The sequence below is a fragment of the Heliangelus exortis genome, chromosome 18 (assembly GCF_036169615.1).
Source record: "Heliangelus exortis chromosome 18, bHelExo1.hap1, whole genome shotgun sequence".
Classification (NCBI taxonomy): domain Eukaryota; kingdom Metazoa; phylum Chordata; class Aves; order Apodiformes; family Trochilidae; genus Heliangelus; species Heliangelus exortis.
The window spans coordinates 14,875,755-14,898,918 of record NC_092439.1 but is presented as its reverse complement, the minus strand read 5'-3'; the positions used below and the strand labels follow the sequence as shown (position 1 = coordinate 14,898,918).

Here is a 23,164-nt window from a genome sequence, read left to right as displayed (position 1 = left end):
CCTGGTTGTCCTGCTGCCTGCCTGGGAGTGGGCAGGAGGTTGGTCAGGGAGAGAGCCAGGAGAGCTGACCCAAAGTGAGTGACCAGGGAGACACTGCATACTGCAGAATGTCACAGTGAGCAGGAAACCAGGGTCAGGGGGGGTTGTCCAAGGTAGAATCTGAGAATGGTGGGGGTTGGAGGGCACTTGTGGACATCAGATAGGCAACAGCGCTGGTCAGGCAGGTTCACCCAGAAGAGGAGGCATTCTGGCAGGTTTGCACCATCTCCAGAGAAGGAGACCTTAGTGCCTCACTGGAGAGCCTGTCCCAAGCTCTCTCACCCTCAATGTAAAGTTTTTCCTCACGTTCAGACAGATCCCTCAGTGTTTCTCTTTGTGCCTGTTGCCCCTTGCCCTGTGGCTGGGTACCACCACATCATCTGGCACCCCCCCTTTAGCTCTTTATCAGCACTGGTAAAATCCCTTCTCAGCCTTCTCTCCTCCAGGCTAAGCAGAGCAGGGCTCTCAGCCCTTTTTCACAGGAGAGATGTTCCAGTCCCCTCATGGTCCTCATAGCCCTGTGCTGGACTCTTTCCTGGAGTTCCTTGTCTTCCCTGGTCTGGGGAGCCCAGCACTGGACACAGTGCTCCAGATGTGGCCTCACTGGGGCAGATTAGAGGGGGAGGAGGATCCATTGCTCAGGGACTGGTTGGGCACTGGGCAGCAGTGAGAGGAGGTGAGTGATGGCCTTTGCATCATCTCCTGGCTGAGCTTTGGCTGCCTTTTCCTTTAATGTTTTCACTACTGGAAACTGTATTGGGATGCTCCTGGGCTGGGGGGTTGGGTTTTTGGTTTTTTTATTGGTTTTGCCTTTCTGGTTGCCTCCCCATTCCCCCTGAGGAAAGCAGGTGAGTGTCTGGGATGGTGCTCAGCATCCAAGCTTCCAGCCAGGGTCACCCCAGCAGGACCTGGCACACACACTGACCCCAGCTGTGTCTGAGCAGTGTGGGGAGGAGGCAGAGACCCCCTGCCCCCTCTTCCTCAGCAACACCAGTGTGACCAGGGCTGCTGCTCCTGACCAAAGCCCTGACCCAGGGCTTCTTCTGACTTCCCCTTTCCCATTCCCCACTCCTGCCCCCTCAGCTGATCTCTGCTTTCCTCCCCACAGCCTTCACCCACAGAGAGACAACCCTGCCCCACGTGCTGCCACCTCTCAGCACCCAGAAGACCACTGCCACCACCTCCACCACCACCAGCACCACCTCCAAGACCTCTGTCTCCAGAGAGGCCACCCCTGCCAGCAGCACACCCCTGACCCTGACCAGGACCTCTCCAAGTCCCAGCTCTGCCCCTGCCCCCAGCAGCCCTCTCAGCACCACCCAGCTCCCAGCTCCCACCACTTCCACCCTCTCCTCCACCTGGGCCACAGCCCCCAGCCCCAAGCCTACCCCTACAGCCCTGAGGAGCAGTGCTCCAACTGAGTCTCCTGCACCAGAGTCCTCTGCACCCTCCACTGCCCAAACCAGCCCTCTGCCTTCACCTGCTGCTGCTTCTCCCTCCTCCACTGCATCCTCACCATGGCCCAGCTCCTCACAGCCCAGTAAGGCTCCCTCCTGCCCTCCCCACTGCTCTGCCTGCTCTTCCCAGCTTTCTGATCCCCCTCTCCCTGAGGAAGTGCTGTCTGACACCCAACCTAAACCTCCCCTGGGGCAGCTTCAGGCCACTTCCTCTCCTCCTGTCACTCATTGCCTGGGAGAAGAGCCCAGACCCCCCCTGAGTACAACCTCCCTGCAGGAGTTGTGGGGAGTGATCAGGTCCCCCCTGAGGACAGGGGGAGGATGAGATCCCAGTTCCTGCTGGCCACACCATTCCTGATACAAGCCAGGACCCCACTGGCCTCCTGGGCCACCTGGGCACCCTGCTGGCTCCTGTTCAAGCAGCTGTCACCCAGTGCTCCCAGGTCCCTCTCTGCTGGGCTGCTCTCAGCCACTCTTCCCCAGTCTGTAGCCCTGCTTGCTGTTATTGTGGCCACAGTGTAGGACCCTGCACTTGGTCCTGTTGAACTTCATCCCATTGGCCTCATAAGTTTTTTCTGAGTTCTTGCAGAAGGTCCCAGCTCACCCAGGTTGGTTTTCTTCCCTGCCTGCTCATTTTTCAGCACACAGGACAGGCTGCTCCTGCTCTTCATCATTTCATTCTTAAAGTAAGCCCAACCTTCCTGGGCACTTTTGTTTTTGAGGGCTCCTTCCCACGGGACTGTCTGAACCAGTGTCCTGAACAGACCAAAGTCAACCCTCCACAAGCCCAAGGCAGAGGTTTTGCTGAGGAGTCTCCTAATTTCAGAATGTATTGAAAATTCCATTGTATTGTGGTTGCTGTGCCCAGGACACCCTCTGAGCACCACATCTTCCACCAGCCCTAAGCAGCAGGTCTAGCAGGGCAGTGCTCACCAACAAGAAGTCATCCTTACATTCCAGAACCCTCCTGGACTGCCCCCTTCCTGCTGGGTTGTACTTCCAGCAGGTATCTGGAAGGCTGAAGTCCCCCATGAGAACAGGGGCTACTGAACATGAGACATGGCTGAGCTGGTGAAAAAATGTCTTGTCAGTGCCTGCATCCTGGTCAGCTGCTCTGCAGCAGAGTTTCACTCTGAGAGCAGCCTCACTGGCCTTCCCCTTGAGCCTGACCCACACACACCCTGCCTTGGTGTCTCTAACATTGTACTCCAGGCATGCAAACCACTCCTTGGCATGCAACACCACCCCACCACCTCCATCCCCTCGCCTGCCCCTTCTGAAGAGCCTGTGGCCATCCCTTGCAGCAGGAATCATCCCAACAGGTTTCCAGGATAACAATTAAGTCCTGGTTTCCCTGGTGCAGAATAGCTCCCAACTCCTCCTGTTTATATCTCATGCTGCAGGTATTGGCACATCTGCACTTGAGCTGTGGTGTGGGTATCACCTCCAGCTCACTGAGTGATAATCACTTAAGCAAAGTTCCCCTTTCTTACTGCTGAACGATTTCTGACTGCCAGGATGATTCTCCCTTCCCCTTCCCTTTTTCCCTTCTCCTTCCCTTCCCCTCCCCTTCTTCCCTTCCCCTTCCCTTCCCCTCCCCTCCCCTTTCTACCTTCCCTTCTTCTCTTCCCCTTTTCCCTTCCCCTCCTGCCCCCTCAGCTGATCTCTGCTTTCCTCCCCACAGCCTTCACCCACAGAGAGACAACCCTGCCCCACGTGCTGCCACCTCTCAGCACCCAGAAGACCACTGCCACCACCTCCACCACCACCAGCACCACCTCCAAGACCTCTGTCTCCAGAGAGGCCACCCCTGCCAGCAGCACACCCCTGACCCTGACCAGGACCTCTCCAAGTCCCAGCTCTGCCCCTGCCCCCAGCAGCCCTCTCAGCACCACCCAGCTCCCAGCTCCCACCACTTCCACCCTCTCCTCCACCTGGGCCACAGCCCCCAGCCCCAAGCCTACTCTGCCCCTCTCTACTTCAGTTCGTTCCACTACATATTTTTCCTCTGAAAACATCACATTCAGTCCACATGGCAAAACTTCCTCAGTGGCAGTTCCTACCAGTAGCTCTGCTAAGTCCACTCCCAGTTTTATTCCAACCCTTTTATCCACAACAGTTACTTTTACTCCCAGTGTTGTTACTGCTGCTTCTACAGAGTCACCTGAAAGGACTTCTTTGGAAACCAGGACACTGACAACTCCCCACACTACATCATCTGCTTTCACCTCTCTACTTTCAGCATCCTTGTCTTCTGTTGTGCCATTGCCAAAAGGTAAAGTACAGCCACCTCATTTCTTGTGCCATGTTTTTGGTTTATGCACATCCTTACTGTCATTTCTTCTATTATGTTGTGGGGTTTTTTTGCTATGATATCACCTCTATGCATTGGCTCCATTTCTTTTTGTGTTTCTTCTGCAGTACTTGTCTGAGGTCTTTGATTTTACAACACAGGTTTCCTGCTACATAGGGATGTGAACATTAAGAAGTGTGAGTTAAGGAGGCTGACAGTTTGCATATCCAAAGTTAAAGAATCAGGTTTTTTTAAATATTAGTCTCAGTTTAGCAGCCTAAGAAAGAACCTGTCCAAATAAAAGGTAACTCTTGACTTACCCTGCAGTCCTGCTTACAGCTCTCTCATACTCTTTCTGTACACCCAAGCATTTGTTGCTCTCCCCTGCGGGATACAGAGGAGTTTTCAAGGTATAGTGATTTTTTTTTTTTTTTGGCTCCTGAGCATAATTAGAACCAAATCCATTTTAGCTGAAGGAACACCAGATTTTACAATCTCTGCACAATTTCATGGAAAGGGAAGCAGACAGAGCAACATCCTCTCTACTGGTTTCAAATGGAGCTGTCCTATTTTAGGATCTATGGGGTCAGGGTGCTGATGTACAAGAAATACCTGTACATTTTAAACTGTAGTCTGAGTCTCAGAGGCCTTGTTTTAGACTCATAGAAGGATTTGGGTTGGAAGGGACCATCTAGTTCCAGCCTCACCTACCCAGAACTAGGACAGCTCTCAGCCTGGCCTTGAACACATCCAGGATGGGGCATCAGCTCCAGTGTCCCAGCATCCTCACAGCAACCAAACTGTGAGACAGGAGCTTTCATTCCACAGTTCATAGAATATGGATTAACCTGTGTAAGAATAACCCAGAATGACACAGGCACTCAATGTACCACTGGGAGTGGAAGGTGGGTTTCCTGTCTGGATCTTTTTTGTGTTTGTTTTAACCAATGTTTGAAAAGAGTTAAAACCTCATTTTCAGCTCCTTTACTTTTTCCTTTGGGAGAGTTCAACACATAAAGGAGAAACTATCTGGAAAGTGTACTTCAGCCACTCCACACTGCCTTTTTTCCTATTTTCTTTCCCTCTACCATATGCCACTTGTACTGTTCTCATTTTCTGTGCTTCCCAGTTCCCAAAGAAAGTACAACTCCACCACCACCAAGTTACATCCTTCATTTGCCTTATTTTGTTCAGGAATTAGGAGGGATGTGCACAATCCTAATCAGCCTGACCTTTTCTACCCTGCTTAATAAATAGATCAGAAATATTTGCAGCTTTCTATCTTGGAAAGTGTTCAAAATTGTTCCACATACACACATGCCATTTCTTCACACAGTCCTCCCTTTGGTTGTTAAAATCAGAACAACTGAACCAGAAACTCACATCTAGCAGCAAGGAAGAGCAAGGCAGTTCAGTGTCTTCCCAACATGCCCATTGCTGGGTTTACTCCTTGCAGTTGTCTCTCCCTGTATTTATTTCATGAATTCAGAAACAAGCAAACAAGGTGTTTTTCTTTCCCTGCACATTTTTCAACCCTAAACTGAGCAATTCTCATACTTTTCAGTCTTGCAGAGTATTAACAACATCTTTCAGTCCAGAAAGAAAAGTTAAATATTGTCCTAGCTCTCCATTTATGAGATACAACTTTAGTAGCTCAGCCTCCTCTCCAGTTACTAAATGTCTTACTTTCCAATGACAGCTTCCCAAATTCCTGCTACAAAATTAACAAAAATTAACTACAAAATTAACTGAGCCTTCCCCACAGCAATGTTCAGCTTTCACCCACAACCTTTTCCCAAGCAGGGAACCTGAATGTGCTAAAAAAGCACAGTACAGGAGCAGTGTCAGAGGTGTCTAAGTTGTCTTTTCAGTATCCAGCATCTTTGTTCTCCTTAATATTAACTCTGAACACAGTCCTCAAACTCACTGGAAAATCTGTGTTTTCAGTCATCTTTTTGCTTCACAAAATTCTTATTCTCTTGGCTTCAGATGAGGAGAAAATGGAAGATCAGTACATAGAAACCATCACCTGCTACGCAGCATTATGCATTCTATCTGCTATGGAAAGATCAATTCTGAACAGGCATTTAAGTGGTGAACTTCTGGCTGTCTATATAGAAATCCTCAAAATTAGTAAATTAAGCATTTTCCAAATAAGGCAAATCTATTACAAAGTCTGTGAGCTGGGAATAACCCCACCAGAACTAGCCAGCTGGTTCTTTCATTTACATTTCTGTGTTCTCATCAGGGGATTAGGGTTTTTTTCCTGATGGACTGAATTTTCACTATATTCTTACCAGGAATATTTTGCTTATTTGTCAGCAGTTTGCATTACCTCAGTTTCCCTCCAGGGTAACTCCCTTGTGCCTCCTCAGGGCCTGGTTAAAACCTCCTCCTGCTGCTGCTGTGTTCCTCACCTCCAAGATGTTACTGGGGTCTCTCAAGACCAGGATAAATTTATGCTCTAATTTTTTTCTTTTTACATTTGACAGGCACCTGTAGAGAACTCCAGTATGAAGAGCAAATCACCTACAAGGGCTGTCCCACCAATGTGACTTTAAGCAGCTGTGAAGGATTCTGTCCCTCTTCAACAAGGTCAGGACAGCTGAGAAAATGGGGAAGTACTGAAGTTAGTTCCTTTTTCTTATTTGACCACCTGTAATTACCAATATTTATCAATTACCACTCCTTCCTAATTCAGGGAAAAAATGTGGTTGGCATTTCCCCAGCAATGCACTGCAGCTCACAAGAAATGCTAGAGAGGAAGTTAAAGTAATATTAAATAAAGAAGTCATATTGTCTAAGTCTTCTTTAAAAAGAGACATCAATGCTGCAGCTTTGGGGGGCTTTTTAGTTGTTTTTTTGTGGTATTTTTAGGGTTGTTTTTGTGTTTTTTTTTTTTTAATGGAAAAGGTCAGACTACAAATACTGCTTTCAAAATAGCAAAGATAGCAAAATAAGAAATTTCTCACATAGATGTCATTTCAGTTGTCTAACACTGTTCTCCTAGTACTGTAATTCAGGGATATTATTTGGATTATATAGTTACCAGAGGGCTCTCTCAGTCTGTGAAGCTCTACTTGCTCATCAGGAGATTATTCAGACAGGGAATCAAGGCTTCAGTAAAACTAAACTGCAGCAGTATTACAGGGCTCAGAGTTATTGGGGAAAAAAGTTAAAATTGTTATATTCCTGCCAATCCAAGCAATTACAGTGTTCAAGAACAGGATACCACTGAAGGTACCACTGAAGGTATCCTCTTACATATACAGGTATAATACAGGTGTATCAGCTTTTGCAATTAATAACTTAAATTAATCCTGAAGCTCAAAGCTCTCCCCTTCAAAATGAGTTCCCCATGAGTTCAAAATGAGGTTTCCACAGCATTTTGCAAACTGAGTGACTGACTTTGTATCCTGAGAGTTTTTAAAAGGGTTGCAAAGCCTGAAGATTTCGTGGAGTTATTAATGTTCATCATAATCAGTAGGAAAGTCATGTTTAAAAAAATAGTTGTTTTAACTGAAACCAGGCAGACTTTTCTCCCCTTTACAGATTTTTACACAAATATTTCTCTGTATCTCTTGCTCTCATAGCTGAATTCTGGTTACATTTGTACATTTCCCACTAACAGAATTAAAAACTAGGAACATGTCCAGCATCACAGTTGTCTCAGCACAGGAAGGCAACAGTGTAAGGGAATGACAAGAACATCAGAAGGGAATCTAAACCTCCCCTGCTTATTCCATCATTTCACCACCCCTGCCTCATTCCTATTAACTCAGCAACACATCCAAGATCCAGGACTGAGAATTCTTCAGCTGACCCCAGAGCCCAGAGCTGGCACTGTGCAGCCACCAGCTCAGGCCCAGCACCTCTGTTAACAAATCACTCCTGAGACCTTTTGCAGCTCTCAAGTAGCCCAGTGCCCAGCTTTACAACACTCTTGACTGCAGTTACTTTGTAAGTTTCAGTAGGGCAGAAGGGGGGGGAAATTAATTTTCCAGTGAGGCTTGAGGGCTGCTGCTCACAAGCACTTTGAAAATTCAGTGTTAAGAAGGCAGAACCTCAGTACAGCTCAACACCTGCAGCAGCCATCATGAGCTCTGCTGCACTTTGTGGTTCTGCTCCTGAGAGAACCATCACATTTTAAGGGTTGTGCTCCTTCCTCTAAACATTCCACCATGAGGAGAAAAAAAGCAACAGTTCAAACACTTGGAAAGCTGCAATGCTGCATCCAAACCCTTACTGATCTGCTCTCTCTTCCACACAGACTGAATGTTGAGAAGATGATGGTCACCACAGCATGTGGCTGCTGCAGGCCCCTCCAGCTTCTTCAGAAGGAATTCCAGCTACCATGCCAAGATCCAGAGAATCCTGGGAAAAGGCTGGTTACAAAAATACCTGTATTTAGTGGCTGTGGTTGTCACTCTGACAGCTGCATGCAGTAAGCAGCTCTGCAGAGGGTCACAGCCACACACTGCTGTGTCAATACTTCCACAGGGGCTGCTCATTGCTGGGATTGTATTACCAATAATTGCTGATTAACCAGGACAGCCTCCCGTGAGGCTTCCTGAGAACTGCCTGGAGTGTCAGGGGTGTTAACTGATAAATTATCCCTGATTAGGAAGGGGCTGAGGGTGGTAAAGGGTGCAGGGGAAAAAAAAAGAAAAGAAAAAGAAAAAAAAAAGGCAAGGTGGGGGATTGGGAGGGAAAACTGTCCAAATCTGTCTGGCTTTGCCCAAGGTGATACTTGACTAGAGGCTAAAAACTCACAAGTGCACTGTGCAGCAACAGAAATTTGACTTTCAAATAAAGTAGAAGGAACTGAATTTGCTAACTGATTTCTCACTCTTCAATCTATTATTTTAACTGAAAAGCAGTCTGCAAGGTTCACTGCAGCTGAGCTAGGACCTGTTGAACAGCCCAGTGCTGAGCTGGGTGAGCAAAACCCTCAGTGAGCTGCTGCCTGTCCTCTGGACACAGCCCTTGTCCTTGTCACCCAGCACAGGCAGGGACAGATCACCAGGTGCTGCTGGGGCCCTGCAGCCACCCTCAGGGTGGTGGCAGATTTCTGGGAACACCATCAGCACAGACATCCAGAGGCTCCAGGGCAAAGCAGGAATTTCCAGGGAATTTCTCTGCCAGAAGTCCAAGTCTGGACATGTCCTAACAGGACACAGGCAGCTCAATCACAAGCAATTTCTACTTGTTGCTCAGAGAATATTCTTTACCACTTTGTTTGCAATTTATTTCAGAAAAAGTTGTGTGAATACATAAAAGCTCACACTACCCAGGTATTTTTTTTTCTTTTAGCAAGTTTTAGAGAAGTACTAAGAACCTGAAGCATACATTTAAAGCTTGAGTGATGATATTTAGCAGTTTCCTCTTCTTTTACAGCAACTTTAACTTTTTTTTTTTAACAAGTTCAGCCTCTGTGTATGCAGGTATGTGCTTCACAGCTCACCCATACCCCCTGTGACAGGGAAGATTTGGTAACAAGTTTTGGGCTTTTTTACAGCAGAGTATTTGTAACATGTGACCAAAACCACAAACAAAAAGCCAAACAACCTGACTGGGGGAGCAGAGATCTCCAGGCCAAGTTAAGGCTCAACTCAACACAACCCACCAGCAGTTGACAGAACAGCATTTACCACCAGACATCAGGTGTGTCCCATGCAGGTATTCTTTACACTTCCATGCCTCCAGACAAAAAAAGGACAGTTTGGTTACTGTTCTAATCTTTTATTTAATCTTAATACATCCTTCTGATGAATATAGTCTAATATATAGTCTTCTATATGAAAATTATGCACTTAATTTGACAGAACTTTGTTTTATACAAATAAGACAATCACCATGTTACATACTGGAGTGTAGGTCAAGAATGAACATTTGCTACCTAGTTTGCTATTCAGTTATTTTCACATGTCAATGCCTGAAAATACTGTACTTAAAAACAATAACACTGTTTACTGCAGAAATTACTTTGTCTGCTTGACAGGATACATCACTTTGGTAAATTAACCATCATTCACAAGAAAATAATCAAGTATTTGTCCTTAATTTGTTCACTTTTCTGCTCGTGGTTTCATTGAGCTGACATTTAATACAAAGCATCAATGGTCAGAAGCTTAATACAGTTACCACTGAAAAGACACTTGCCCTCACTCCCCTCCTTCCCACATTTTTAATGCATATTTTAGCACAGCCTAAACCAAAGCAGTGAACTAAAGTAGAGCAGTGTCTCGAGGTGTCCTGAGGGCACAGAACATTTCCAGGGGGACAGATAGACAAGAGGATTTGAAAAAAAAAAACCCTGCAATAGAAGCTCCTCCCCTGTCTTTGCTAAGACTCCATCCTGCAGCCTGTGGCAGCCAAAGCACAGAACACCAGGGAGGTCATGAGTACCCTGACAACTGCCCAGCCTGGCTGCAGAACTGCTCAGGAACATTCTCAAACACAATGTTTGCCATCAGAGCCATGATTAGCTACTCAAAAGGCCACAAATGGCCAACTTTTCAGGAGAACTTTTGCAGAGAGACCAGATATAGAGCCAAGTTTTCAGTCACACCATCCACAGTTAACAGCCATTTCTGGAAAAAGAAAACAAAACAAAACTCTCTCCCCAAATCCACAAACCCCAGCCAAACCTTTGTTCCTCACTTTTCACTTGAGCTCAACTACAATCACTGACCTGCAACCAAGCCAAATTACAGTCACCCAAATCCATCATTTAACTCAAAACTGAAGAAAAATGCAAGGCACACTCCACCACCTAAAACCCTGCTGCAGACCATGACAAGAGCCTCACTTGAGTCTCTTTTCAGTGTCACCACTATCACTCCACAATTTCATTTGATGGGCTCACTGCTGGATGTGCTCTGAGCTCCAGGCAGCCTTGCTTTAAATAACCTTGAGGAAATCCTGACCTGAGGTGCAGTTCTCATACCAGCAGAGGTCATTTCCCTGTCCCCTGTCCCCCTGGGGCTGACTGCACGACCTCAGCCTGTGCTGCATCTCAAGGGTTTAAGTGTGAGAGCTGAAGTTGTCTGAAGTTGTACTTATTTCTGCAAGGAGGCTGCTGATGGACAAGTTACAAAGGCTCTGGTTGGAAAATCTGCTATAAAAGCTGAGCTTTCTGGAGCCCTCTACTCAGTGTCCTACACCACGCTGGGCACTTTTACCACTACTGATAGGCAGTTGTTCACCCTCTTGAGTTTTAGCATTGCTTTACTCTGGGAGAAAAAATACTGTTTAAAATGACATTTTCATCTAACAGAGTGCATGGCTTCCAGCCCTTCAAGGGCCCATTTCTTCCCACATCTCCTTTTATACAATACCAGGCTCTGCAGTAACTTGGATCACATCATTAGGACTATTGAGAGGAAACACAAAAAACACACAACAAAATATTTCACCTCAGTTTCACTAACAATGGACAAGCATGTACTCACTCACCACCTACCAGAGAAGGTCACCTTATTATTTGTGAGAAGCAGAGGGACTGAGAATATCTTGTGTACAACCCACTGTCCAAAGATCAGAAAACACAAAGATGTAAAGGATTACAAACTCACTACTTGAAGACTCTGGTCCTGCTGCATCTTCTCAAATGCAAAGATTGGTGACACTCAACAGAAATGTTCACTTGAATCAGATTCAAACCCATCTTGGAATCTGCCCTTCCATCCAGCACAAGAGTTGTCACAATGCTCAACTCTACCAAGTTTGGACTCTACATTAACATTGAAATTAACCTTTTAGAGCAACATTACACTGGTTTCTTTCAGCTGAGAACAGAGGGAGCACCTGTTAGAGGCACCAAGGCAGAATGTTACCAGCCATTTCCAGTTGAAATCCTCTGTTATACCAAGTCAATTTCCCTTCAACAAGTTTAAAAGTCTGACCTCTGGGAAGAAAAAAAAAAAAAAAGGGAGGGGAAGGGGAGCACAAGACAGCCCTCACACCCTTTGTGTAACACACTAAAAGCCATTTTTAATGTAAAAAGTCACTTCCCTGTACTGTACATTTTATAATCTTAATTTCAAACAAGGGTCAAGTCTATTAAGGCAGGGAGCTGATACTGGTTAACATTGCATTACTCAGACAGTGATGTACAAGACATTTATTTGCAGTATAATGACAGTGATATAAATGGACAAACCAAAACTGACATGGTTAATATTAAAACTGTTCTGACAGCAATTCACATAATCTCTGAGATACAGCTTCTTTACTTGTTCGTAGTGTGAGCCTATACATCTGAAAAAGAACAAAGCATTATTTATTTTTTTAAACAGTTTGGCATTAAGTGACTACAGTCATCTACTGAAAGCTTCTGTTTGGTGTCACAGGAGGAAGAGCTCAACTTAAAGCACTCAGAGACACTCAGCCCCTGAGTGATTCAAGCCAAGGACTTGCTCAGCTACCACTGCTCAAAGAGTTTTAGGCTTTTGCAGCAAGGCATTGTCCAAAATTTTTCTTTAAGAGGACTGTGGAAAAGTCTAGGTACTCTTTACCACTCCCTGTTAAAAAGCCAGGAGATTTATCACACAAAACTTCAGTCTTCAGTTAACTTTAAAACCTCAGAAAAAATGCTTGAAGGAAAATATTCTTAACATCATGTGTGTTTGCCTGTGTTTTCTCTTTTGGCCAATCATTCTTTTATTAGTTTAAACTGGCAAAGGGAATTATACTCAATCTTGTCCCAGGTGCACAGAACAGAACCATTGGTTTCCAAAGTAAATATGGGATTCTCTGGACAGTCAAGAAGAAGGCAATGATCTCTTCCAACAGGAAAGAGAAATTCTGTGAGAAGCAGCTTAAACTGGGCCAGGACCAGCTGCTACAGTTTCCTTTCTTGTTGGAGTGTGAAGTCACAGCTACTGCAACAGGGATTAAACATAAATACCTGAGAGGTTTCAGACACACACAGGTGCTGAGCTCACAGGAGAAGCTGTACTTAAGCTGCAGAGACTTGAACAGATACCTGTGCCTGGAGGTTGGGTTCGAGGCGCAGCAAGCATCCGATCTGAGTAGTTTTTGTGTGTATGATACCAGCACCAACAAAGTTAGCAGGATTGGGATCTACCTCCTCAAGCAGGGCTGATCCAAAGCCAATTATCTATGAAACAAACCCAGAGGAGTTAGATGTGGGGACAGCAGCACAAAAAGATCAAGGCTACCCAAGCAAAGCCATCTACAAGTAGCAAAACAAGCTGGAGACCAAGTTTTACTTCAAATGTTTGAGACATTGAAGAATTATCTGATAGCAATTTTGCTAAGAAAAATTTTTAATTTGACAGTGATGCTGATAATGCCCTGTTCCTGAAAAGAACAGGGAAGTCAAACAAGTCTTTCCTGTTTTTGATAAAGCCATTCCTGTCTGACACTTGGCTCTTCTGTTTGGCCAAACCCAGCCAGTTCTACAAAGAGTCACTTGTTTTCTTCTCTAACCAGTAACTCCAGCATGGCCAAAGGCTGAGAGTATCCTCCAGCTCAGTGTCAAACACTGAACTGGTGCTTTCTTAAATAGCTTCAAGTTTCCAGCTGCAATTGAAGACTGTCCCTAAATTCAATCCCCAGTGAGAACCAGTCCATTCAGCACTGTGTCCCACACAACATGGACTTGGACTTTTAACAGGATGAATCCAGTTGCCATTTAACCCAAGCCCACCCGAGTTTGCTTATACCACTGCCCTCACAATCCAAATTCAGAACACCACACCACCACCCACCTTGGCTTTTGTGATCTCTGCATCCATTGGGTGTTTTGCTTTGAAGATGTTCTGCACTTCTTGTTTGGGACTGCAAGACAAGGAAGATGAACACATGGGGTAACACACGTGTTACACACAGCAACCTGCTGGGGAGTTTGTAACTCCCAGGATTAAGGGTGGGATGGGCACTGCACCAGCTACTAACACATTACTAACACACCCTTCTTCTTCCCCTGCCCCACCAGAGGCCCAAATGCAGACAAAGTCTTACTTGCTCAGTTGCTTCCAACGCTGGAAAAAGTCTTGAGAAGACATCTCTGTAGGCTGGAAAAATTTATTCAATGTGATGGGTAATTTGACAGAAAGGTTTTGAAATGTCCCACCATACCTGCAGGTGAAACAGGAAGAACACAGTGTGTGCCACTCAGGGTCAGCAGGCTCTCAGCCTAATTAAATAAGCAACTGAGGATTAACACCAAGGTGCAACTGTCCATGATTATTACCCAGGAAATTATCTTTGAGTTTGGGGAGCCCCTGGCACAGGTTGCCCCAAGCAGCTGTGGCTGCTCCTCCCTGGAAGTGTTCAGGGCCAGGTTGGATGGGGCCTTGGTCTGGTGGAAGGGGTCCCTGCCCATGGCATGGGAGGGTGGAAATCATAGAATGGTCTGATTTGGAAACAGATTCTTTTAATTAATTTTTAATATCCCTTCCAACCCATTCTATGATTCTATGAACTGCAATTAATGTTACTTCTAAGATAGTTTTAATCCACTGTCTAAATTTCTTTGCTCTGCTTAGATGGCACATGGAAGTGAACTGGCAGAATTTCTACTGAGGATCTCTGGGTTTCCACATGGATTATTATCCTTTTAGGCAGCACCCATCAAAGGAGTGAAAATATGCATCTCCATGGGAAGCACACCAGTAAGAACCAGTTTAGAGTAGAACAACAGAATGCATCTCAAAACTCAGGATTTCCCAAAGGCTGATGTTGAGTGGACAGAGCAAGATTTTATTTCTGGATGCATGCATTTCCAGGTCAAGCTGTACACAGAACCAGAATGGAGAAATTCCTGGGTATATTCCTGTCAAGATTTCTTAAGCAAGCAGGGAGATTGCTGGTTTACACAGACAGCAGGAAGCCAAGCCATGGAGACATTTTATCAGTAGCTGCTTCTTCAGTCATCTGCTCAAGATAAATTCATGCATCCATATTCTACTCTTCAGAGAACCAAAAATCAATTATCTGCCTTTCCTTTAATTCATTTATTAGCATTTGAATCCTGTGTTTTACCTGAATTGAATGTTCAGGATTGGAGCTTCCATAAAGTCTGACACACATTCAATGTTCACAACCTGCTGAACCTGGGCCCCTCCATCCACTGTGGGGTCCACAGGTTTTGTCTGAAGATTCAGGCATGAGAAGTGGTTAAGGACACTGATCAGTGAATTAATAACTTCACAGAAAAAACACAAAGCAGATTCTCCAACAAATGATGTGAGGAATTAGCATTGTGTTCACTCACTGTCTACAAACTACTAAATATTCAAAGTGTAATTGCTGTGCAGCAAAAAGGTGAGGCTTTTTTCATACTGAAACACCTGTAAGCTATACCCCCCAATTTTTAGTTAGATAGATACTCTTGAAGAAAGACAGCCTCAAAAAGGCACAGACAATAAACACTGGACTACCTCATCCTGATGGGAACATTAAGGGGATGCTTTGAGTCTAACAAGCTCGATTACACAGTCTCCCAGAAATCCTAAATTTGTAATACCAAGTGTTAAGGATGAATTAAGATCTTATTTTAAGATAGCATCATTAGTGTGTAACTGTATTCTACTCCCTTCATCTGAAGTCTGATGTTATCTGTTAATGCAGGACTTGAAGGACACCACATCTACACCCCTGCAACTTCAAGACAGCAGAAAAAGCTACAGTTACTTTCCATATTTATCCAGCCTAATTTCTCCTTATTCCAACAGTAAAATTCGTGTTTGCAACTGGAGCTTTAAGGAGAGAATCTTCCATCTCTGCTCAAGACTTGTTCTTTCTACAAGAACTTGATAAAATTAGCAGCAGGTTTCTCATTTCCTCACGTTCAGGGACACCATGCCTCTATCAGCAGCTTTCTGATGATTTGGTGCAGCAAAGTCCCAAAACCCCAACAAAACCAGACAGGTGCTACTGCAGTGAAGGATATTTGACTGTAGGTCATCTGAGCAGATCACTGTTGGAGTGAAATTCAAGAACTGTGTTGATGTCTTGTTGCCATAGAATATGAACATGCGTCCTAGAAAGGATAAAGGACAGCAGAACCTTCAGATCAGTCACATGTAATCATATTAAATTACTTGTGCTTCAAAGCTCTTAATACATTGTCTTTCCACCTTTCCTTAAAAGAATTTTAAAAACAAAGCATAATTTACATGGCTTATTTTACCAAGACAATCACAGTTCAAAACAAAAGAGCAGATGAAAACAAAGCATCAGAGCTCCCCCTCAGTGGCTGCCACACAGGCAATTAAAGCACCACTGGAAATCTTGCAGATGCCAGGAGATTTTTACTTTTTATGGCAAAAAGCTACAAATGGTACCAGAAGTTCTGCAGGAGGGGAGAAGCAGCAATCCTAGTACTGGCTGTGTCTGATTTCCAGCTCTTTCCTAAATGTTTTCACTATCTGGGGCACTGATGGATTATGACATGTCTGATATTTACTGTGTATCATAGCAGTACAATAAGCTGTGCTGTAACAGACAAAACTTGGAAAAAGGCCCTTTATACCCCCAGCTGCACAGACCTTACAACAAGGCAGCAAGAGCTGGAGGTTACAGTACCACTTAACACTCCCATTTCAGCTTCAGCTACCAAAAAACCCAACAAATTTACAGGAACAAGAACTCATACAGAGGCCAGAGACACACAGGGAGAATTCTAAGACACCTCAGGCCTGAAATCCCTGAAATCCCATTTTTCCCTCTTTGGCAGCTGGAAAGTGAGTCCTGTCCTGTCCCAACCCAGGACACCCACCCTGCTGTGCTGGCACTGAGTCCCCGGGGTGAAAGATCTTACCCAGATTCTGTCGGAACTCAGATTTCAATCCAATTTGCAGCAACTGGTTTTCAAATAAGACTCCATTGTTTTTACACACAAACCTGGGGGAAGAGAGGGAACACGTGTTTTAAATTGAGCCACATTAAGCAATATTTAGAACCACAACATTCAGGATTTACACAGAGGATGAAGATTGTTGTTAACCTAGAGTGCATCAGTCTGAGAGAGAGGCCTTTGCAGAAAACTGCAGAGTAAGAAAAGATAATTTTACAACAAAAACCACCACTTGTAGGACACTAAAAGAACTGAAATTTTTATTTGATAGGATGTCTGAAAAACTACAAAGGAGGTCACAATATGCTATACACACACACACTGTCTCTATAAAGGATCAGGCAACAGACTAGGATTTCTTATTCATATTCTTGAGAACTTCAGAAACTCATTAGGTTGATGCAGAATTGAAAAGTTTGAAGCTTTGCCTGTTTAAACCTGAAAGAAAAAAGAATCCCTTGTTTTATCAGTTCTGAATCACACAAGTCAACTGAGAGCTGTATTTTTTTTCTTCCATTTTGAGAGAGGAATCTCATTCTGCAGTGATTTCAGTCCTTTCTGTCACCCTTCAGTTAAAAGAAGAGGTGGTCAGCAAACAGCAGCCTTTTGCATACAAGGCACTTAAACATACTCCCAAATCTCAGTAGTTTTGACAAGTTATGTTTTTCCTTTCTTTGTGAATAGTTCCAAAACTTAATATACAACTGTCATTGCCTCTTTTCAGAGCAGTGTGTGATAGTACTGACTCATAAGAAACTCTAAGTTGTGTATTTATGAGCTTGTCATAAAATCCACAGCATCTACAGAGGTGTTCTAGTCACAAGTCTGCCAAGTACAGGTTTCTCTAATTTTGCTGCTATTAAGTTAATGCACAAATTATTTTGCTTTACAGCTATATTCTGGAAGTTGCCCAGCCTTGCAAGGTTTTTGGTATTGCTTACTTGTGAAAATGCTCATCAGCATCATGCACAGTATCAGCTGGTTCCTCAGAAACTACCTCAGATGAAGCCAGGTCAGGACTAGTTCAGGCAGCACAAAGGAAGAAAGGCAGTAGCAACAGAGACAGCAGGAGTTAGTAAAGACAGCTTAGTGCTTTGTTATTTCTTTTACCTCCTTCCACAAAAATGGCACTGCTGAGTTTAATGCATGAGAAATTTATTAGCTGCCCTAGCTCAGTACACCTAGGAAGGTTTGAGGCATTAGGCAATGGTTTCCCCCACTTCTCTCCCCCATCCCACCCTTCCCTGATTGCTAGGAACCAGCAATTCCTCCCAAAGACAAGAGACAGCTGAAAGTGTCCAGTAGCTTAGATTTATACAGAAAGAAGTCCTCTTAGGTGTTCAATTGTGACAACAAAAAAGTTTTAGCTCAAAACCATTAATGTAGATGGGTATTAACTGGGGCAAATGTGCCCTTTGAAGCAGAGGCCTCATCAACCTTAGTGGCACTTAACTACAGCTGCACAATCAGCTCTTAAAAACACACAGGTGTAGGCAAGGATATACAGGCACACAGAGAATGACTTACCCAAGTAATGGTTTAGAAATAAAAGTGACAACATCACTAAAAAGAGGCAGGAAACTGTAAAAGGCAACTTCTCAGTAGCATTACAGAAGCATTTAATCATCTACAGACAGACCAAGAGGGTGGACAATGCTGTACTCTCTTCTGCAGAAAAAGAGAACTCTTAGCTCATGAAGCTGCTGGTATTGGGGGCTGTTTGGGTTTTCCTCTTTTTAAAAAGTTCTAACATGCTTGTGTGGCTTCTTAAAGTCCTGATTAAACATCAATCATTGCCTTCCAAGAGAAACACAGGATCAAGGCTTAAATCAGCTGCAAACCTGAAACAATCAACTGTCTCGTGTAACATTTTGATGGGAGCCTCAACAATCCAGGCACTTGGTGTCACAAATGATGCCTTTTAGATTAAGATGCAATGCAAATTTGTCATAACATCATTCAAAATTTGGTCCTTGATAATAGTAAAAGGTTCCTTGGCAAGTAAGGTCACAGATTTGTAAAGACATTGTGATCTAATTTCCAAAATTCTAGCCAAATGACATTTGAGTGGAGCCACAGTGAGTTTTAGTATTAAAGGGATTAACACCACAGTGCACCTACAGCTACACTTGGTAATACAATTAGGAACATACTTGTACCAAATCTCATTTAGAAAAGGAAAAGCATTTGCTGGTTTTCTCTCCTTTCCACACCTGTGTATTAGACAGCAGCAGAACAATTTAAGTTTATCTTGAAATCCTGAGAACCAGTATCTCTGGATGCAATCCCTCTCAGTGTTCCAGTCAGCTTGCCATAAGGGAAAAGACATAAGAATATTTTATGGAAATAAGATAAGAATAGAAATATCCAAATCAGGCCAGATAACCTCCAAATTCAAGATGCACTGAGATGCAAAAGCAGCTTAGTTAAAAAAAGAAGTAAAACCAGTATGAAAACTAGGCAATGCTGTGTAGCTAATATCCTCAGGTCCACTAATACTCATGTTTTTGATGAGCAGATATTAAATCAAGATAGATCATCAAGAGTTCAAGAATATATCTCTTGCTGCAAAGATACCACCCAGCAATCACTGCACTCTATCAGCTGGAACAAAACCAAAAGTTATTTTCATTGTTTTTCTTTTTTTTTTTTTTTTTTCTCTAATCTTGTTTCAACAGACAAATTCTTCTTCAGCTTCCTCACACAGTGACTGAATTACCTTGCAAAGTTGTCATCAGAGCCAGGAGCAAGTGGTGCAACAGCTGAAGCTGACTCAGTGAAGACATCCACCAGGAGGCTGTCACTGAAGGGTGGTGGGGGAGCTGCATTGGCCAGAGGGGCAGCACCGAGCCCCAGCAGATCCGCAGAGGGAGAAGGAGTGGACTGGGGAGAGAGAGACACTTGGGTGTTACACTGCAGCAAACCAAAGCTGCCTCTCCTGCACAGACACTAGGAGTGGCAAACTGCCTCTGCACACCCCAAAAGTAAGCTCTGAATGGACCCAAGAGGCTTCATGGGTGCAGTTCTATCACCTTGCATCCAGACTGAAGGTCAGACATGGGTGTGGTGGGTGCTTTTCCCTTTTTTCCCCCTCCTTTAAATAAAAAAAACCCAAATTCATCTGCCCAGAATCTGATTCTGCAGAAGACAGACAACAACCTTTTTTCCCCCCACCGGTTGTGAGGGAAATTAAGTACTGCAGGGAACAGAACTCAAATGTGTTGCTTTTCTTCCACAAAGAATCCACCAAGGAAGGTGGTGGCTTCTGCAGAGATCTCACTACAACATCACAGCATCTTTTAAAAATTGACTATCAGTTTAGTCCTGGTTTTTGGAAGCTTGGCAATCCTTAGAAATAATGTGAAACCCAACCAGCAAAAAAAGTAGAGCCTGGAGCTAGTTCAAGCTGCAAACACTAAAGACAGAGGCAGAACCTTTAAATTATTTTTTTTTTTTAACCATCAAACAGAACAAAACAAGCAACCAGGACACAGAATCATGCAGCAGGAGCCTCATATGTGACCAAGTCATGTGCAAGAACAAAGCACAGCCTTACAGAAAATGTTTATGTATTAGACATGAGCAGCCTACAATATGCCAGAGAAGCTGAGGATGAGTCATGAGCTGCATTTGGATTGAGCCTGAGATGCTGTCTGTGTGTGCCAGTGAGTCACAGGATGCATTTGGAGTGAGCCTGAAATTTTGTCTTTGTCTGCCAGCTCAAAGTTCTCACATACACCAAAGACAAAATTTGATGCAGCATAATGAAAAATTGCCTGGCAAAAAGTCTTCAGAAGCTGATCAGTAAAAAAACCTGAAAACAAAGAGCTGGCCCTCCAGTCTGGGACATGTTCTTGGCATCTGTGCCAAGGTCACACCCACAACCTGGAGGAAGGAAACGGAGCAGTTACATCCAGGGCTGCAACCCACACAGTGAAGCTCAGAGCATAACCCAGCTGGAGCTCCAGACACCTCAGGCCACTTGGCATGCAAAGAAAACATGGCAAATTTTCTGCTGGAAAGGTATTTCTGTCCCTGCAGAGATGCTGCATGTGTAACATCTGCTCTCAGATACTGCAGTGACCAAGAGTTAAGGGATTATGCTTTAACAAACTGGGCAGGGAGTGTGCTCCAACATTTCCTCCTCTCAGGTGATCTCCTGCTACATCTCAAATGTAATTACAAATTGTGCTAAACACTCAAATCAGAAACAAGGATCACATTATGAGAAGAATCTGTCCTAACAGCTCTAATTGATAATGAAATGGTAGTTTCTGGTCAGAAGAAACAAGGCTGTTGGGTCTACCATAACTGAACTTGAACAGCACTGCCAAATAAACAGTAACAACATTATGTTGATTTAAGGACATCTGTGTTAAGTCAAGCATTGTCCACTTCTAGTAAAAACAATGATAACCTGAAACAAGATGAGAAATATCAACCACATTAGACAAAGCAGAATAACAGCTGACACATTTACATCCAAGTTACTCCTTTAAATGTTATTTTTATCACCTCACCTTCAGTGCAATTTCAGCAGCAAGGAAATTCCCATTTTTAAGTTTACAGCAATATGTCTTGGAAGTAACAATGTAAATGGGAATTTTTTTTTTTCAGGCTGCAGACAATTTTTCTGCTTTTACATAAGACCTCCAAGAGAAAACTGCACCCCCAAGCATGCAGTGGGACAGCAGGCAGATGTACGTTCCCTGCTACTCTATAGCAAACACCCACAGTCTTAAAATTGAGATGAGATGTTTTAAACCTCTAAAAAGCCACTTTTTTTCTTTTCTCACTTGCATGCCATCTGAATTAGTGAAATAGCACCTCTTAAACTTACAACTCTGCTGCGATCGAGGGAGGGGGGCTCAGCACTTCCATTCACATCCGAGCACCTCTCCTTCTTTATCTCTTCCAGGTCAGTAACTGTGCCTGGACCTTTCTTCTTCTTCAGTTTAGCCAAAATAGAAGATTCCCTCTCTGGAAAGGGAGGCATTTCTTCCAGTACTGTAGCCTTACCACAGAATAAAAAAAAAATTAAAAAAAAGTGTTTAGTTAGACTCAGGAGCTGGTTTGTTTGACTTTCTATGTGAGTTTTCAGAATGATAAACCCTCATAGACTGCATGAGGCAAAAGCAGAAATAATTATCCACACAGAATCTACCATGCAGCTTATTCTGTAGTGATTAGATTAGACTGACTTTTAAAAAAATTATTACAAATTTTCTCAAGGATACACAAAGCAGCTGTTCAAGAGCACAGAAGCATACTGCTGCTCTGGTACAATGATATTAAATTAAACAAAAAACCAAACCAAACCAAAACCACAAAAAAACAAAAAAACCACCAAAAAACCAAACCAAATACCTACATACACAAAAAAAACCCCAAACAAACCCAAAACCACAACAACCAACCAACAAACCCAAAAGTAGAACATAAAAGACCTAATGGTCAAGCAGACCTAGACTGAATCCACAAAAGGTGACCCGAGTCAGACCTAAGTATTTATCAGCTGTCAAGACTAAGGGTGCCAGGCTGCAGAGCCAGACCTGAGAGCATTAGGTTAGAACACTGTTAATTTCTACAGACAAAAACTTAAAAATCACAGTTAGACTTCCTGCCCACCATCAAGTCAGTCCTCAGTAGCACAGCACTGGTCTTCTGGGGTCTGAATACTGTAGGATCTAGTACTATGCCAGCTTCCACTGGCTTCCCAGCTCCAGATGAGCAAGTTTTATTGTCCCACTACAGCAGTAACAAGTTTGATTTTAGCTCTCACTTAGGCAGCTGAATCAGGCAGCTCAAAAGAATAAATGCCCACACTGAAGATCCTTAATCCTGCATCACCATCTCTGAGCAGTCAGGTAAGGTCCAGCAGAGCTCACTTGCTGGCAGAAGCCACAGATGAAGCATTTTGCATAATAAAAAATAATCTTTATACCTACCAATATATCAGTGCTGGCAATGGTACTGAGCCTCAGATACTCAACAGCTCTCTGTTGCAGCTCAACATCAGCATTCTTCAGCTGACTGTCGCTGCGCAGGACGTCCTGAATTGTGGTTTTGATTTCTGGAAACAGGTTCACAAACTTGATGTAGGTGGAAAGAAGCAGAGCTCGGGTAGGAACACTACATAGATGAAACTTGGAATGTAGCAAGTTGAACTGGATGAGGGGACTTAAAAGATGGGAAGAAAAACAATTTGTTCAGTTTCGGTAGACATGGTAATTCTTCATTAACAATTCTTCACCAGTAAGAGCTGAATCATTTGTTCACTGGCCTTTAGGAATATTAAACAGACACTACATTCTTTACAGAAAATGTTACTACTTCAATTCAGTATTTCAGACAGTGTTTTACCTGGATCTTGGATCACCTGCTATCAGATTTCCAAATTCTCCCAAGATGTAGCCACCTACTTTTACAAGATTCTCATGGCATGCTGGAGCTTGGAGGGCCTGTAAGAACATATTAATGTTACTGACCTGTAGTACATTAAAAAAAAAAAATAGTTCCACGTCTGATTTCTTTGTTTTATTTCCT

General features: G+C 43.8%; 2 protein-coding genes across 6 annotated transcripts in view; one reads left to right on the top strand and one right to left on the bottom strand.

The window, feature by feature from the left end:
- The window catches only part of LOC139804803 (mucin-6), a 40,727-nt gene extending 32,490 nt beyond the window's left edge, over positions 1-8,237 (top strand). Inside the window, exons 34-35 of the mRNA XM_071762422.1 lie at positions 6,282-6,384; positions 8,060-8,237. Coding sequence (XP_071618523.1) covers positions 6,282-6,384; positions 8,060-8,237 — 281 coding nt within the window. The remainder of the gene's footprint in view (positions 1-6,281; positions 6,385-8,059) is intronic.
- Positions 8,238-9,510: 1,273 nt separating this feature from the next.
- Positions 9,511-23,164, bottom strand: part of AP2A2 (adaptor related protein complex 2 subunit alpha 2) — a 48,820-nt gene continuing 35,166 nt past the window's right edge. For 2 of the 5 annotated variants that reach the window (XM_071762416.1, XM_071762420.1), the window contains exons 12-23: positions 22,982-23,079; positions 22,567-22,798; positions 21,459-21,632; positions 19,338-19,501; positions 17,560-17,637; positions 16,583-16,665; positions 15,713-15,802; positions 14,803-14,926; positions 13,780-13,896; positions 13,527-13,596; positions 12,779-12,913; positions 9,511-12,051 (exon numbers count right to left, since the gene is read on the bottom strand). In XM_071762416.1, the coding sequence (XP_071618517.1) occupies positions 11,974-12,051; positions 12,779-12,913; positions 13,527-13,596; positions 13,780-13,896; positions 14,803-14,926; positions 15,713-15,802; positions 16,583-16,665; positions 17,560-17,637; positions 19,338-19,501; positions 21,459-21,632; positions 22,567-22,798; positions 22,982-23,079 (1,443 nt within the window). In that variant the 3' untranslated portion in view covers positions 9,511-11,973. Of the gene's footprint in view, positions 12,052-12,778; positions 12,914-13,526; positions 13,597-13,779; positions 13,897-14,802; positions 14,937-15,712; positions 15,803-16,582; positions 16,666-17,559; positions 17,638-19,337; positions 19,502-21,458; positions 21,633-22,566; positions 22,799-22,981; positions 23,080-23,164 lie in introns of all 5 variants that reach the window. The other 3 variants (XM_071762419.1, XM_071762418.1, XM_071762415.1) reach the window with 2 other exon arrangements.